This window comes from Quercus suber, unplaced genomic scaffold (genome assembly GCF_002906115.3).
Source record: "Quercus suber isolate HL8 unplaced genomic scaffold, Cork oak 2.0 scaffold_113, whole genome shotgun sequence".
Taxonomy (NCBI): Eukaryota; Viridiplantae; Streptophyta; class Magnoliopsida; order Fagales; family Fagaceae; genus Quercus; species Quercus suber.
This window is the reverse complement of record NW_027069578.1, coordinates 39594-56910: the sequence shown is the minus strand read 5'-3', so window position 1 is coordinate 56910 and position 17317 is coordinate 39594. Positions and strand designations below refer to the sequence as shown.

Below are 17317 nucleotides of genomic sequence, written 5' to 3'. Positions count from 1 at the left end.
AAAACCATTGGGGTTGGAAGTTTAGGGGGAGAGGAGAGAAGGGATAGAAGGGGAAAAGGAAAGGAGGTATAGCTAGCCATGTTAGCATGGGTAGCTGGAAGTGAAGGTGTAATGTTGAAATCATATTTATTTTTCACAATAGTCTGAAACCATTGGGTTTGGAAGTTTAGGGGGGAGAGGAGAGTAGGGATAGAAGGGGAGAAGGAGAGGAGAAAAGAGGGATAATTTGACAATTTTTTTTTTAATATAAGAGAATCCATCCTTTTCAAATTGCCCTAATATTGGGGATTAAACATGAGGGGTTTGGAGAGTTGTTCAGCAAAAAAAATGAGTCAAACCACTCTAATCCCCTCTTCCTAGTCTCTCTCCCCTTCATCGAACCACACCATAAATTAATGTAATTCCATAATACATACAACAAAGTAGATCTTAATTAAGTAAGTTTTATATAATTTTAGACTTCTATGGGAAAAATTTTGAGGATTAAGATGCAAATTTGGTATCTCAAAATTTGGGCTATTTGTATCTTTGAGGGTTGTTTGGTTGGATGATGGAAAGTGAGAGGATAAAAAAGTAAGAGGAGAGAAAATATTAGTGTTTTCCTCAATATGCCTTTTGTTAAAGGAATGAAAAAGTGGAAAAATAGAAAATAAGTATACATTTTCTTTGAAGTGATAATTTGACGTGAATTACTATTATACTCATATTCCTATTATATGAGAAACAAAATTTTATTATTTTTGACAATATAAAAAATTTAATAAGGAGATTGTGTAAAAACCACTTTTTTCACTATATAGCAACATCATTATTTTTCACACGTGAAAATGCTTTCACCACATACAGAAATCCCTCTTAAAATTTGTATTTACTTAAAAGCAAAACAAAAGAGATTTGAGAACCCAAAAACCAATTTATAGAGAGAAAAAAGCATATTAGAGAGAGAATACCAATAGGCCAACCCAGTTTTAAAGAAATGGTTCAAGTAGGCGGCCACACACGACTACAGGTGGTCAATTCACCAATAGACTGGCGTGGCTACCCATCTAGGACCCTTTCTTAGAAATCGAGTCAGGTTGCCAGTCTTCTCTTTCTCTCTCGTTAAATCAGGTCTTTGGATTCTCAAATCTAAAATCTCTTTTTTTTTTTATTAGGCAAATATATATTAATCTTAAAAATTGGTGATGTTTCAATTTATTTATATATAAAAAAAAATTTAGTACCATCGCAATAATGTATTTATTATATAAAGAAAATAAGAAAAACAGTGCATGATGCACCTTCATCATTCAACTAAAGTATCAAATAGGCAACAAGAACAGTGAGAGAGTATGCTTTAATTCTCTTTGATTGATTGATATTGGACTTGGCTTCAGTTCAGTGTACTGTGACCAAAAATGGCAAAATATAACCTAAAATGACACATGTTATCATTTTAACAAATCCAGTGCATTGAAGCATTAGACTCAGTGTTTGCCCGATTGATACTATATACACTTTATTTTTTATACAGTCTCGTTCATGTATGCTATCTCATTTATTTTTAAAAACATAGGAATTGAAAGAGCTATTAAAAAATTTGGTAACTTTTTCTATTTTTTATAAAACATTTTTTAAAATGGTTTACTTATGTATACCCCTTTTATAATATATATATATATATATATATTTAAGAGCATAATGGAAAATATCAAGTTTTTATGTAGACAATTTTTCATAGTTATTATCTCATATATGTTTTTAAGTCCAATAATGCTGTGGCTTATCTCATCAAAAAAAAAAATGCTGTGGCTTATAGTTTTCTGCTAAAGCTCATTCTGTTGTCTCGGTTTAGTTGGAAGATCTTCCTTAAGCTTTTGGTGTTGTCTTGTGCTGATGTTCTACCTTAAAGACTTATTTAAATAAAAGAAAAACATTTTACTTTAAAAAAAAAATCATTCAGAAAACCGAAAAAAACAATCATTCATTTGAATGGTTACAGCCTCTTCACTTTCTGTTAATGAGGCTCTTCTGTTTCTTGTCATCGCCTCTATACAAAACTGTACCTTTTTCTCCATTTAGTACTGCTGTTCCAAACCAAACAACACCCACTAGGTGGAAAACCTTTTCCCACATTTTCCAACAATGCTCACACCAACGAGCTCTGAGTCCAGGCAAACAAGCCCATGCTCGCATGATTGTAACTGGGTTTCAGCCCACTGTCTTTGTTACCAACTGTTTAATGCAAATGTATGTGAGATGTGGTAGCTTGGAGTATGCATACCATGTGTTTGATAGAATGTGTCAACGAGACATAGTATCTTGGAACACTGTGATTTTTGGGTATGTGGGATGTGGGAAGGTGGGATTTGCACAGTCAGTTTTTGACTCAATGCCTGAGAGGGATGTGGTGTCATGGAATTCATTGATTTCAGGGTACTTGCAGAACGATGATTATTGTGAAGCTGTTGATGTTTTTGTTAAAATGCAGAAAATGGGAACAGTGTTTGATCATACTACGTTGGCTGTTGTTTTAAAAGCATGTTCTTTAATGGAAGACGTTGACTTGGGTATTCAGATTCATGGAAATGCAGTGCAGAGAGGTTTCAATAACGATGTGGTAACAGGAAGTGCTCTTGTTGATATGTATGCCAAATGTAAGAAATTAGCTGACTCTATTCGGGTTTTCCACGAAATGCCGGAAAAGAATTGGGTTTCTTGGAGTGCTGTTATTGCGGGTTGTGTTCAGAATGATCAGTTCATTAAGGGCTTAGAAGTGTTCAAGAAGATGCAGATGGCAGGAGCCATTGTTAGTCAATCTATTTATGCTAGTGTTTTCAGGTCCTGTGCAGGCTTATCTGCATTTAGGTTAGGCATGCAGTTGCATGGACATGCTTTAAAGGCCAACTTTGGATCTGATGTCATTGTGGGAACTGCCACTCTGGATATGTATGCAAAATGTGACAGCATGCCTGACGCTCAAAAGGTATTTAACTCATTAACAAACCGTAGTTTGCAATCTTACAATGCCATTATTGTTGGGTATACTCGAAGTAATCAAGGTTTTAGAGCTCTGGAGCTATTTCTGCTTTTACATAAATCTGGCCTTGGTTTTGATGAAATAAGTCTATCTGGTGCATTTAAGGCATGTGCAGTGATCAAAAGCCATTTGGAGGGACTTCAACTACACGGATTAGCAGTCAAGAGTAGTTTGAGGTCAAATATTTGTGTGGCAAATGCCATGTTGGACATGTATGGTAAATGTGGATCTCTGTTTGAAGCTTGTTTTGTGTTTGATGAGATGGGAAGAAGAGATGCTGTATCTTGGAATGCAATTATTGCAGCTCATGAGCAAAATGAAATCAGAGAGGAAACACTTTCACTATTTCTTTCAATGCTTCGATCAAGAATGGAACCTGATGATTTCACCTATGGCAGTGTTTTAAAAGCTTGTGCAAGTCAGCAAGCTTTAAACTGTGGCATGGAGATCCATAATAGAATTATCAAATCTGGAATGGGTTTGGATGTGTTTGTTGCAAGTGCCCTTGTGGATATGTACTGCAAGTGTGGTATGATGGAAGAGGCAGAAAAGATCCATGACAGAACAGAAGAGCCAAATATGGTTTCATGGAATGCCATAATTTCTGGATTCTCTCTACAAAATCAAAGTGAGAGTGCTCAGAGATTTTTCTCTCAGATGTTAGAGAGGGGTGTAAACCCCGATAACTTCACTTATGCAACAGTTATTGATACTTGTGCTAATTTGGCTACCATTGGACTTGGGAAGCAAATCCATGCTCAAATTATTAAGCTGCAATTGCAATCAGACGTGTACATAACCAGCACTCTTGTTGATATGTACTCAAAATGTGGTGTCGTGCAAGACTCCCAACTAATGTTTATGAGAGCCCTTAGGCGAGATCCTGTGACATGGAATGCCATGATCTGTGGCTATGCTTACTATGGTCTTGGAGAAGAGGCCCTAACAACTTTTGAGAATATGCAGCTTGAAAATGTGAAACCAAACCATACCACTTTTGTTTCAGTTCTCCGTGCCTGTGGGCACATTGGGCATGTTGAGAAGGGGTTGCGATACTTCCAGTCTATGCTAAGCGACTATGGTTTAGATCCTCATTTGGAGCATTATTCTTGTATGGTGGATATATTAGGCAGGTCCGGTAAAGTTAATGAGGCTTTGAAGCTTATTCAAGAGATGCCTTTTGAAGCTGATGATATTATATGGAGAAATCTTCTTAGTATCTGCATGATGCATGGGAATGTAGAGGTGGCAAAAAAAGCAGCCAATTCTCTCCTGCAATTAGACCCTCAAGACTCTTCTGCTTATATCCTTCTATCAAATATCTATGCTCATGCAGGTATGTGGGGTGAAGTTTCAGAGATGAGAAAAATAATGAAGTACAATAAGTTGAAAAAGGAACCGGGTTGCAGTTGGATTGAGGTAAAAGATGAGGTTCACACCTTTCTTGTGTGTGACAAGGCTCATCCTAGATGCAAAGATATATATGAGAAGCTTGGTGTGCTAATTAATGAGATGAAGTGGGATGGGTATGTTCCAGATATTGATTTTGTGCTTGATGAGGGAACTGAAGAACTCAAAGAACAAGAAGAGCTTAGATCTTGCGTGTATATTATGTAGTTTTACAACCACAGGACAAACATGAGTTTTTTTCAATTATTTGGTGATGATGGAAATTCAGAATTATTCAGGAACAGATACGAAAGAGTTGGACACAAGTCCAGCAGCTCATTCAGCAGGACCTAGAGTTCTGTAATTTAATTGATTTGTGGGAAGACCACACAACTTGTGACAATGCACTGGGATTTGTCTTATATAATTTGAGAGTTCTTAGAAATTTCAAGATCATTTTCGCCCTGTTCAAGAAGAAATGGTAAGAACTGGGGTTATAAGGATGACATGAGACTGAGGCTGACTGATGGTGACGTGAGGGAAAAGGGTAAATGGGAAGTATTACCGGTGATGGGTGGTGACTGCAGGTGTGCTAGTGATGGGAGGCCTGCTGGTGTAGGTCTTGCCAACGGAGCTGGCGAGGAAGAGGTGAGGCAGTCTTTAGTATTGCGGGTGAGGGGAGAGAGAATAAGATAAATGAGTAACCCTTCGATGTTTCAGAAATGGCTAGGTGCATCCGAGAGTTTTTCTTCACCTGAGGAAGCTAAATCCTTTTGCTTGGATACCATTGAAGAGATCTCTATATTGGACAAGGAGCTCCCAGTAGCTCATCAACGTATAATTTATTGCCATAGTGATTTTCAATATAGTAACATAACGATTGATGAAGAAACTAATTCTATAACCATCAGTGTAATTTTATTTTTCTTTTTTGCTGGTTATCTAAATTTTCCTTTGCAGAACTGGAATCTCTAGGTGAAAAAGCCATGTTTTGAATTTTCTCATAAAACATGTATTGTCATGACATGACGAGGATGTACAATTGTTTGGTATTCCCTGTGGAATGCAACATATAGGAGATTAGACTACTTCACCTGTTGATCACTTCATGCCTGTACGGTACATATTGTTCTGAAAATTTGTTGATTTTTGCTAGATTGAATAAGAGCTTTCATGTGTCTTCTAATTTTGAACTCTGCATTTCTTTTCTTTTTTTGTGAGAGAGAGAGAGAGAGAGGGAAACTTTTCTTTTCATCTTCCCACCTAATGTTCATCTAATTCCCAAAGAAGAGCAAAAAGCAAAATACGTTGAAACTCGTTATTCTCTATGCAGGTTTTCAAGGCTAGTAAGAATTATTGGAACTTTGGAAGTGAATTTAGAAATTACTGTTAAGGGGGTCAATGGGAATCGATTTAGGTTAACTGGACAGGTAGTAGCTGCTTTGATAACATTGCCTTTTTGTTTCAGTACAACATAAACAATTCTCCCTCACTCTTACACAAGAACCAGTGATTTCCATCCAAAAGTATTGATCTACTGAAGTATAACAAAATTGAATTAAAAATAAAAAAATTGTCCCAATTATATAAACAAAGGGATTGCCAAATTAGTGATGTTTCGACTGCCAACATTCTCAGTGCTCTCAGCGATTTCCTTCAAACTAGTCCAAGATTTTCTTCTTCGTTTATTTGAGCTAACAGTTTTTTGTACATCTATTGGGGTAGAATCATTTTTAGGTCCAGCTGGTTTCTTCAATGCTGATCGATTCCTCTTTCTCCTTCTAGCCTCCAACAAAGTAGAACCACTACTCACCAATGGAGTCACAGGACTATCTATAGTAGGGACCAATGGAGTTACAGGACCATCTGTGGTAGGATTCTCCCTGGCTAAGGCTGGTGAAGCTATCTCATTTGTTTTATAGGTATCATCTTTGCCTCTGGTGACCTTCTCCAAGCTAGTGCACTTCTGAAGCCTGGATTTTGCAGGTTCTGATTTTAAAGATGTTTTGGCCTTTGAGGGACATATCTCTTTCATATGTCCTTTTGGGGTCCCTCTCCTTAGATTCCAATGTGAACAGAAGTAACACTTGTACACCACATTGTTCTGTGTAAAACCATTAGTTTTCTTGCGCCTATGTCTTGCCTTTGCCCTATTCTTTTCTATTCGAACAGTGCAGTTAAACCCAGGCTGAAGAATTGTTTCACATCTGCAATTCGGTTATGTGGCAATCAGAGTCACTCTATATGTTATTTACCACAAAAGGAAAGAGCTTAACTTATAAGTCCAACAAGCTATACAAATGAAACCAACAAACAATTCAAATCAATGTTGGTGGCATACTTTTCCTCTAGAATTCATAATAAGTAGATGTTGTTAGTGCAATTTGAAAGTAATAGGAAACAACCATTTCCTTGCTTCCATGTAAATAGGTAATCAAGCCAAAATTATATATTATCATATAATCAGTGGGTAATTCAACTCATAAAATTCTTACAGTTATTAAGGATATCCAACAAGGCAACTTAGGAATATAAAATAAAAAATAAAGCAAACACTATTTGAAGAACTCCATTTGATACATCATATTTAATAATAAATTCAAGACCAATATTTTTATTTAAATTTCAACATCCTACAGGTTACATGATATTATACTCTCATGCAACTCTTTAATGAACAAAATCACCAAGCTGATTAATGCCACACAGAAGACTTGAGACAGATCAAGAAATAAAAATCTCTCTGGTCAAATAATATGTCCTAACAAAGACCAAGTAGCTAGATTCTTGTTGGGACTAAGTTGTTGTCAATACTGAACTAAGCAAAATTTGCACCAAAGAGACTTGGCAAATGGGACAATAATAAAAGTTCATCTATTCATGGTTTGAGAGACAAAAACCCATGTGTAGGTTCTAGTTGTTTCAATGAAGCTTATGATTTGTATTAGATTCTTGAAGGTTTATGCCTGAGGTTTGGACAGTGATTCCATATGCATATCATCTCACTGGTTTTAAGAGTGTTGAAAATTTTCAAGATTTCTATTAAACTTCTTTGCATTTATTAATGAAGGTGGTAGAGACATGCCAACTACTTTCCATATGGACTTACTCTAACCAATTTCGAGCATAACTGCAAAAAGAACACCCTCATTCAATCTAGTCACTCAATTTCCATTAAAATTTCTTCCTATTTACATTAAGGAGAACACCTAAGAACATATTTTTCCACACTTCCAACACATTTAATTGTTTAGCATTAGCATTGGCTAGCACAACAAATAAACAAAAATCTCAATTGAAATTCTCCCCAATGCAAAGACTCAGCTCTTGCATTAAAAGCTTATTTGGACAAAACCACATAACTCTCAGTATAATTACATGCATCTTCAAAAGATTAAGAAGTTTGTGAATGTGCACCTCCATGCACATCAGTTATGTTGACGATCGAAACTAAGTTAATGCCAATGGAACTTACCTATGTTGGAAATAAGGTCTGTTTGGACCCAATTGTGGGCAGTTAGATGGGCTCCAAAAAGGCAAAAAGATGTACTAGTTGGAGAGTCAGTTATAGGTGGCGACTACTCTTTTTGACAAAAACTTTTTTTTTAGATAGGTAATAAGACTTTTATTTAAAAAAATTGAACATCATGTTCATGATGGTAAACACTCTGAACAAGAAACCTCTTTTTGACAAAAACTAACTTAAAACGTTGTAAATTAACATAAAACATGGAGATAGAAAATCATTTTCGCTCCTCTCTTTTCTCCATGTCTCTCTCTCCTAATAAGATTACTCTCTGAGGTTCCATCATCACCCTAATTTCAGAAGCTTGGATATGCTTCTTTTATATAGGTAGATAGTGGGGGTGGGAGAGGTGGGGTTCAAACCACAAAGGATATCATTACTACTGAGTTATCACGTGAACCCAGAAGCATGGATACACACTAACTATTATTGTAATTCTGCAGTCATCAACAGGTATAATTAGTGTAAACTAAGCTGACACCAATCCACATTTGATCCCGCATTCAATTCCATCTCAGCAATATCTCTCTCTCTCTCTCTCGCTCTCTGAATATTTTCCTTTCCCTGCATAAAATCCTTTTTACCATTCAACCTACACTAAATACCTAAAAACAAGACAACTGCTTTCAGTTCTCTATTAAGCAGCAATTCAAAATTCAAACAAATAACAAACAAGACTTTCACTAAAACATCCCCTCTGTTCTCCTACTCCATGCTCTAATTTTATTATCAAAACAGTTTACCATATTCTACAAGAAGAAAAATTTTAATATTCCAGGTGAATCTAAATTGCAAGAAAGCTGTAACCATGCAATCCATACCAAAGCCCAAACTGCTACAAGCAATTCCCAATACAACAACAAAGCCTTAGTTGCAAAACTGCTGCGTCAGCCGTTGATCCTCAACGGACTAATTAGAATTGTTCACTGATATTCCTCTCTATCATATCATCCTATCCAAAATCGTACTTTCTATCAACTCCTTGATTAACATGTCTTTTTTTACTACTTCTATCAACTCTTGTTAATTGCAAAACTATAGGGTCGACCATAGGCTCTCAACGATCATTCACAACATTCTTCTTTATCACTTCATCGTATCCAAAATCATGCTCCCTATCTACTCTTTAGTTAAATGTCTCTTTTACAGTTTCTATCAACTCTTTTTAATTGCAAAACTATTGTGTCAGCTATGGATTATCATCGGACTAATCAGAGTCTTTCACTTATATTCTTCTCTATCATTATCATATCCAAAATCGTACTCTCTATCAACTCTTAATCAACATGTCTTTTTTACTACTTCTATCAACTATTTTTATGAGCAAAACTATTGGGTCATCTATGGATTCTCTAACAGGCTAATCAGGCTCTTTCACTTATATTCCTCTCCATCATTACATCCTACCCAAATTCATACTCTCTATCAACTCTTCAATTAACATGCCATTTTCTTACTCCAAAACCCAAAAAAATAAAAAATAAAAAGTCTTTTTTACTACTTCTGTCAACCCTTTTGCGTTGAAAAACTATTGGGTCAGCTATGAATTTTCAATAAACTAACCAGAGTCATTCCCACATATCATATTTTCTTCTATATCATTCAATCCCATCCAAAACCATACTCTCTATCTACTCTTTAATCAAGTACACAAGAAATCCAACCTCTCACAACAAAACAGAGAATGGTTCGGTGGCGCCCCCGTGGCCTCCGTTACAGCAGCCAAACGTTGCCCAAAAAGAGAACCCAGAGAAGGAATAGCGGCCTCCCCACTGGCCCACGTTGCAAGCTTCTGCAAATGCTCGAGCTTTAACATGGACTTGGAATTGATAGAGTTGCCTCCTTTTGTTTGCTTTTTTCCAGTGATCTCTTCTCTCAGTGAGATTGGATTGTGAAACCCATTTGAAGATGGCAACTTTTGCGCTGATTTCTTGTTCCCGGAACCTCCTCCTCCTCCTCCTCTCTTGCCCATGTCGTCTTGTCTCGTGTTCTGTTCTTTCTTTCTCTCAGGAATTTTGACGAACATATGCAATGCAATTATGCAGCTGCCGTCTCCTTTTTATGCTACCACTTCCCTAGCTTGCAATTTATGTAAGCTTGGGCTTTTTATTATGTTTTTTTTTTAGGGGTAATTTTGATTTTTCCTTCTATAGTTTCAAAATTTTATTTCATTTTTTTTTTTTTTTCTGTTTCTAAAGATTGTGCTCTTTAATAGTAGACTTAGATACCAATAGATTTTTAATGTTGGCAGGTGTAGGGGTTTGGGCTAGGAGCTTGTTATTTATGTGGATATTGGGTCTGAGACCCAATCTAAGGTCGAGAGGTCATTTAAAAAGGAGTAGACATTGTTAAGGGAGTCCATGTTAGTAAATAAAGAAGTTAGTTTTGGTCATAATTGCCTAAGAGGGTGGGTCGAGAATGAATGCCTCATCGAATAATAAAGGCCGAGGTAAAGAGAAGTGGTCTACCGTTCAGGGGAACATTCTAGAAGGTTTTGTTGGTATGGGTAAGAATGGTAGAGACATAGGACAAGAGGAAGTCCTAAAATATCTTTAAAAAAAAGTTGTTACCACCGCATTAAATGTATTGCAGCTAATTCTCTGGCCGCATTAATGTGAAGGTGATACATAAACAGCAGTTATCAGCCTTACAACTATTGCATGAAAACTTATGAAAGGTGCTGATGGGACAATTATCAACACCAGCTATCTAGCATGCACGTGGAGGACAAAGATGAAAGGAGAAGAGGGTATAAAAGAAAGAAGAGGCAATGGGAGAGAAGGATCGAGAAATCAAGAGAGAAACACTATAAAAATCAGGAACCAAATTTGTAATCAAACTTAAGAATCATATGCTGAATCAGTCTCCTCAGATTTTGCCGAGGACAATTTTCTTCAATTTAAACTTGTTTATTTTCATCCTTTTGTAATCTGAATCCATTTTAGTGTTTGTCTAATTCATTAAAACCCGGTCTTTCCAACCCACTATTTATAAATTCATAGTTTTGGGCTTTTTGGGCCTAAGTTCATTGCCTTTTGAGCTAAGGACTCAAATCAGGTCCTTACAGCAAGGATTAAAAATCAAATCTTTTAAATTCACCAATTGAGCTAAATTTCAATTTCGACTATTATGTATTGTTTGGATTTTTTATTTTTTATTTTATTAAAAGATTGATTTTTTTTTTTTTTTTCATTATGAAATGAACCATGATAAGATGTCAGTTAAGTGTCACATTCATAGTTTGTTTGGTTAAGTGTTTTGGAAAATTAAAAGAGTATTTTTAAAACCCAAAACTATGTTTTGCAACCACAACTCCTTATAATTTTTTTACAAATGCTTGATTTAAACTTAAAACACAATTTTCCAATAACTTATACAAATACACCCTAACTCAAAAACAAGCTAATTTTATGGACTCAAAATTTAAAATTTAAGGAGACTGAATTAAAATTACTTAAAACTTTAAAGATGTAAATTACAATTTAGTGAAAATAATATTTGACATGACTTTAATAGGATTCAAAACTGCATTTTTTTTAATGACATTATTTTGAGCTTAGATAGAACTTAATGGACCTTGTCATCTCATCAAAAAAGAAAAAGAAAAAAGGACCTTGTCATAGTATATTGATCAAAAGACATTCAAACCAAATGTAACAAAAGGGGGTGAGAATCTAACTTTTGAAAATTTAAGTGAAAAAAACTTTACGCCCCATTTTGTTTTGAAGTAAAATATGTTTAGGTAATTGGTATGACAAGTAAAATTTTTCAAGCAAATCTCTAAAATTAATGGCTTAACATTGAAGTTGCTAGTGTTAAAGGTCTAGTGATTGGACCGCTAGAACCAGCATTCAGAGCGGTGACTTTAGCAACCAAAGTGCTGACGATCACCGTCAGAGTGGTATCTAAGGTGACTAGATTGCCAACATCAGTCACCATTGCGATGTCTCTAGCCATCAAACTACCGCCACTGATCACTGGTGAGGTGTCTTTTGTAATTAGACTGTTGGCACTTGTCGTCAAAGTGGAGTCTCTGAACATTGGATTGTCGACACTGGTCGCAAAGAAGAGCCACTGTCCACTAGATCGTTGGCACTAGTTGTCGAAGTAATTAAAGTCTCTAAACATTGGAATGTTGGCATCGAGTGCAAAATGGAGTCACAGAACATTGGATCAATGGCATTGGTCATCGTAGCGAAGTCTCCGACCATTGGACCACAAGCATAGGTCTCCAGAGCGATGTCTTTGGCCACTAGATTAGTGGCTTGGTGACTTAGATGGGGGAAGTTACTGTGTGTTTTTGGAAAATGTTTTACCAAATTTTCAAATATACATTTTACAACTTTTTATAAATGATTTTACCGTCAACAGAAAATATTTTACAAGTTTGACTATATTTTACCTACAAACAAATACTTAAAAATGGGAAAACATTTTTCAAAAAATATTTTACTTTAAAACAAATTAATTGCTTTGTCTTTAACAAAAAGATAAGAAAAAATAAAATTATAAAACAATAATTTGATCACCAGATCCGTTGTAGCAAATTGAAAATTTGTTATGTTGAATTAATTTGGGTTCAAATTTCAACAGCGAAATTTGAACCAATCCACTTTATTTATTTAAGTTTCCACCAATCCACTTCTGCACTTCTACTTCTGATCTAATTCCAGGTAGCAGCATCTCCTGGTGGAGATCTGTCCTACATGATCTGTCATTGTTAGAGGCCCGGCTACCTCAGATTAGTCAGATATTGCTTATTATATATCTTTTTTCTTTTCATTAATATGGGAGGGATACGTAGTTTTTTCGTTGAATCGAAGCTTTTTCAGTTGGTGGTGGAGGAAGGAGGGAATTTCTTTGCGTTACGAATCTTTGAACGGGGCAAATACTTCATGAAATCAGTGTTTATGGGTAAAAGCGCGGCATTATGGTTGATGAGAAATATATATTGGACCACAATCATAGGTCTCTAGAGCGATGTCTTTGGCCACTAGATTAGTGACTTGGTGACTTAGATGGGGGAAGTTACTGTGTGTTTTTGGAAAATGTTTTACCAAATTTTCAGATATACATTTTACAACTTTTTATAAATGATTTTACCGTCAACAGAAAATATTTTACAAGTTTGACTATATTTTACCTACAAACAAATACTTAAAAATGGGAAAACATTTTTCAAAAAATATTTTACTTTAAAACAAATTAATTGCTTTGTCTTTAACAAAAAGATAAGAAAAAATAAAATTATAAAACAATAATTTGATCACCAGATCCGTTGTAGCAAATTGAAAATTTGTTATGTTGAATTAATTTGGGTTCAAATTTCAACAGCGGAAAATATTTTTTCTCTCTCAATTTATTTATTTATTTAATGGCCCGTTATGGGTATGCCATTGCATGATGAGCTCTTGTCGGCCCATTTTTGTGGATCCAATGTAAGTGGCCTTTAAAAATCCACAGTAGATCGGGATTTTTGACAATTTTAGTCTTTTCACAATCTGCTCTCCATAAAATTCTTTCCTTTTTTATTATTTATTATTTTTATTTTTATAAAAAAAAAGTGGTTAAAGAGTTTTTTAAACGTGAGAAAAGACAATATAAAACCCAAAAAAAGTGATATGATGGTCAATATTTAATATTAATATCAATATTAATAGTGTTATTATTATGGTAAAACTTGGTTACAGAATCTAAAGATATAATATGTCTTTGTTTGTTTCGATGGAAAACGTTGTGTGAAAATAGTTTTCCGTATTTTCCAGTTTTTGGTAGCATCAGAAAAAATGAGTCACAGGAAAATTATCTTTGGTCAACAGAAAAAGTATGACTTATTTTTAGAAATTGTTTTCTATTAAATTTGTTTGGAAAACAACTTTATCTTACAGTAAGCTAAATAAGGAAAGTTAAGAGATTATTTTTCAACTCATTTAAGGTTGCAACCAAACATATAGGAAAATAAGATAGTTCTATGGAAAATACTTTTTGGAAAATGATTTATTTTCTAGAAAACATTATCGCCAAAACAAATAGAGCGTATTGGGTTCTTTAATTCAACTCAAACACTTTAGTGGATTAAAATTAATTGTCCTTGAAAATACAATATTGTTTATATTTTATTAGTCAATGCAATCAGGTATTTGAAATTCATTTTTAGAAAAATGTGTTTTAATTTAATTGAAAAACCTAATATATTGCAATTATAGTAATGTATCTAAGTTTTATCCTTATTATTGTTTTTAGATATTCTCTAAACAATGGGTGGGCATTGAGTTTCATTTTAAAAAATAAGCACACATTTATATCGATGCATTATTTCTACCACAAGTTGGAACTGTGCACTGAAGTGCTTTAACGCTAATAGATTTCAGTTAGCTCAACTGGTAAAATTTCTTATCATTGAATAAGAGGTTTGATATTTGAACTCTGCTAAGACCAAAAAATAATTGGTATTTTAGTGTGATGATTAGAATAGTAATCATGGAATGGACGCTTAAAAACAGCACTTTAATGCTAAAATCCAAAATTCTAGCTTCAGCCCCAAGTTATTTTTCAACTTTAATCAGGTTAAAGTGCCTTGACATGGCTAATGTCGGTGACATTCTTTTAGACTTTAATAATTGAGTAGGAATAATTTACTTAAAAAATAATTAAGAAATACTTAACAACACTTTCAAAAAAATTGGAAAAATTGAGCATCACAAACTTGACAACACTTGGTATAAGAAGCCAACCATCCAAAGTAAAACTAATGGTTTACTTTAAGATGATCATCTCAGAAGCCATAACTAGTTCAATTTATATGGGACATTAAGTAGTTGTAGAAAGTTGTGATAATGTGATTGAGAAAAAGGAAGTGCGAAGATTGTAGAGCTTATGTAGTTTCCGCCTTATAAGTTATAACTTATATTGACCGGGCAATACCCTAAAAAACTATATTTTGTTATTTTTTGAACATTTTTTTTAATTCAATAATTACAACATTGGGAAAGATGAGCTTATAAAAGAAAGAATATCATGTCACTGAGCTATGAGACTTTTGAGCTCAACTTTTTATATATGATAATACAATAAAATGAAATATATGTTTATAAATTATAATGTGGATTACTAACAAAAGTCAATGATATTTTGATTTTTAAATTATAGTTTAATTAGTTATTTCAATTTCACAACTTTTTTCTAGCAACTAAAGCAACTAATCATGTTATTTTATTTTATTTGACAATCATTAACTTGATTTTGGTCTTCAATGACATAAAAAGTAAATTACACTTTCCTACATTCCCCTCAAGTTGTTCATAGAATCCTTGATGAAATGCACGTCATGCAGAAATTTAATCTAATTTTTGAAAGTATTTCTTTAGTCTTTCACCGGAAAGTTGTTTTACTTCTATTTTTTTTTTTTTTGAAGTACAAATAAATTTTATTTTTAAGTACAGGAAAATGAACTTAACAAAGCAAGACTTAGTATGAATCAATTTGGATGCTCCAAAGGCATGTAAGCCACTATGGTAAACATAAGCAAGACACCAACTGATAGAATGGCAACAAAGGAAAGATCGGATGGTATTAAAAAGATTTGTAAATGGAAAAGCAAAAAACCAAAAAAAAAAAAAAAAAAAAAAAAAATCCGTTAAAAAAAATTATAAATATATATATATATATATAAACATAACAAAAACAAATAAATCAAAACCTGAAAGTTAGGTTTTGTAAAATCCCTTTCCAAAAAAAAAAAAAAAAAGTTTTGTAAAGTTCCGTTAAAAAATTGTATATTGTCAGGAGTTTGTATTCTCCTTCTCCTAGTGTAATTATCGAATTATGGGGAAGAAATAAAATTTCACACTTAACAAAAGTTGAAAATGCCTTTAAAGCACAATTATGTAACTCTCTAAATTTGGGGTTAAAAATTATTAATTTTATTTTATATATGAAAGTACCATTTGAGAAAAATAGAATTTAAAATAATTTTAGTGAAAAAATATATTTTGATAAAAAAGAAAAAGAAAAAGTAGGAACTTCTATTTTTATATTTGAGAGAGGGTTTAAGAAGGGGTTTGGTCCCAATTCGCCGCTTGTTACAGAGACAGAAGAGAGAAGAAAAGAGCAAGCAAGCTATCATCATGGGCGAAAAAAAGGATTCTTTGGAAGACCCCACAAAGCAAAATCAACAGTAAGCTAACCCTAACCTTTCTTCCTTATTCTTTTTCATTGTTTGGTCAATTATTATTATTATTTTTGCTGGGTTGCATTCTATGTGTTTGATAAATTGCCTCAATGAAAAAATGTCTAAAAAGATTGAAACTTTCAGTGTTGGGAAGCAATTGCCTGACAATCCGGACATCGACATGCAATTCCTCTCCGCCCCTATCAAATCCGCGGTCGACAAATACCAGCTTGTTCCCGAGTTCCTAAAGGTGTTGCTTTTGCTTATATATCATATATCTTTCCCTGTTTATCAGTGTATGTGTGTGAATGGGTATTTATTTATGTGTGTGTTTATGTATAAATGTTGTAACTGTGATGTGGGAAATTTTAGGTGAGGGGGCTAGTGAAGCAACACTTGGATTCGTTTAACTACTTTGTGAATATTGGAATAAAGAAGATTGTCCGAGCCAATGACCGTATTGAATCAAGCCTTGACCCCAGTGTTTATGTCAGGTAAGTCATTAGATTATTTTAAAAATTCTTGGGTGTATGTGTTGCCTTGAAATTAATATACTTTGTGGGGTAGCATTCATTTTGTGGTTAGAAGTCAATAGTGTATAAGTTTTAATATGATGGTGGAGTTGCTGTAGAATTAAAAAACATCATAGTACTTGCTCTAATGGGTGTGCATTTTCCTTTTTGAAATTTGATTCTAGTGATGAATTTCTGTTAGAAATAATGTTTGAAAACCAAGAGTTAAGATTTTGATTTTTTAAGGTTAGTAGTTTCAGTTTCTTTGACTGATTCAGTTCTGTTTTCCTTTCCTCGTTTTTATGCAGGTTTAAAAATGTCAGAATTGGTAAACCTTCAGTACCAAGTGATGGTGTCGATGATGAAATCTGTCCCCAATTTTGCCGCTTATCTGACATGACGTATGCTCTGCTTGCCCTTCATATGCATATCATATACGTTTTTGATTTCATGTAATTTGCTATTCATGGGACTGATTTTAGTCCATATAGGTATTCTATTTATTTTTAATTTTTAAAGTGCTAAGGTGCTGCATTTGAAAGATATATTAATTCTTTATTTTGTTTTTGGATTCACCATTGGTGAATTTGCGTCCTGGCATCCTAAACTAATGACATGAAAGATTTTGTACCGTGGTCTAACCTACAAAGGCATATGGTTGATAAATAGTTCAATAGAAAAGATTACTTGTCCTAACAATT

General features: G+C 34.0%; 3 protein-coding genes across 3 annotated transcripts in view; 2 read left to right on the top strand and 1 right to left on the bottom strand.

Moving 5' to 3' along the window:
* The first annotated feature begins 1766 nt into the window (after positions 1–1766).
* LOC112006013 (pentatricopeptide repeat-containing protein At3g02330, mitochondrial-like) lies at positions 1767–5597 on the top strand. Its single transcript, XM_024038324.2, has one exon. The coding sequence runs from the start codon at positions 2000–2002 to the stop codon at positions 4634–4636; it is 2637 nt and encodes an 878-aa protein (XP_023894092.2). The 5' UTR covers positions 1767–1999; the 3' UTR covers positions 4637–5597.
* A 240-nt stretch (positions 5598–5837) lies between these two features.
* LOC112006023 (uncharacterized) lies at positions 5838–10033 on the bottom strand. The gene is made up of 2 exons (XM_024038335.2): positions 9599–10033; positions 5838–6615 (listed from the first exon to the last, which is right to left on the bottom strand). Exons 1-2 carry the CDS (start codon positions 9958–9960, stop codon positions 5991–5993), a joined length of 987 nt encoding a protein of 328 aa, XP_023894103.2. The 5' UTR covers positions 9961–10033; the 3' UTR covers positions 5838–5990.
* Positions 10034–15663: 5630 nt separating this feature from the next.
* The window catches only part of LOC112005992 (DNA-directed RNA polymerase III subunit 2), a gene marked incomplete at its 3' end in the record, with an annotated part of 38766 nt that continues 37112 nt past the window's right edge, over positions 15664–17317 (top strand). Inside the window, 4 exon segments of the mRNA XM_065775492.1 lie at positions 15664–16110; positions 16249–16354; positions 16477–16598; positions 16925–17017. Of these exon segments, the coding sequence (XP_065631564.1) occupies positions 16061–16110; positions 16249–16354; positions 16477–16598; positions 16925–17017 (371 nt within the window).

Coding starts and splice junctions, on each gene's coding strand:
- LOC112006013 (XM_024038324.2), top strand. CDS start 2,000: ATGAGGCTCTTCTGTTTCTTGTCATCGCCTCTATACAAAACTGTACCT.
- LOC112006023 (XM_024038335.2), bottom strand. CDS start 9,960: ATGTTCGTCAAAATTCCTGAGAGAAAGAAAGAACAGAACACGAGACAA. Junction 6,616..9,598: donor TCTCTGTTTTGTTGTGAGAG/GTTGGATTTCTT, acceptor ACCGAATTGCAG/ATGTGAAACAATTCTTCAGC.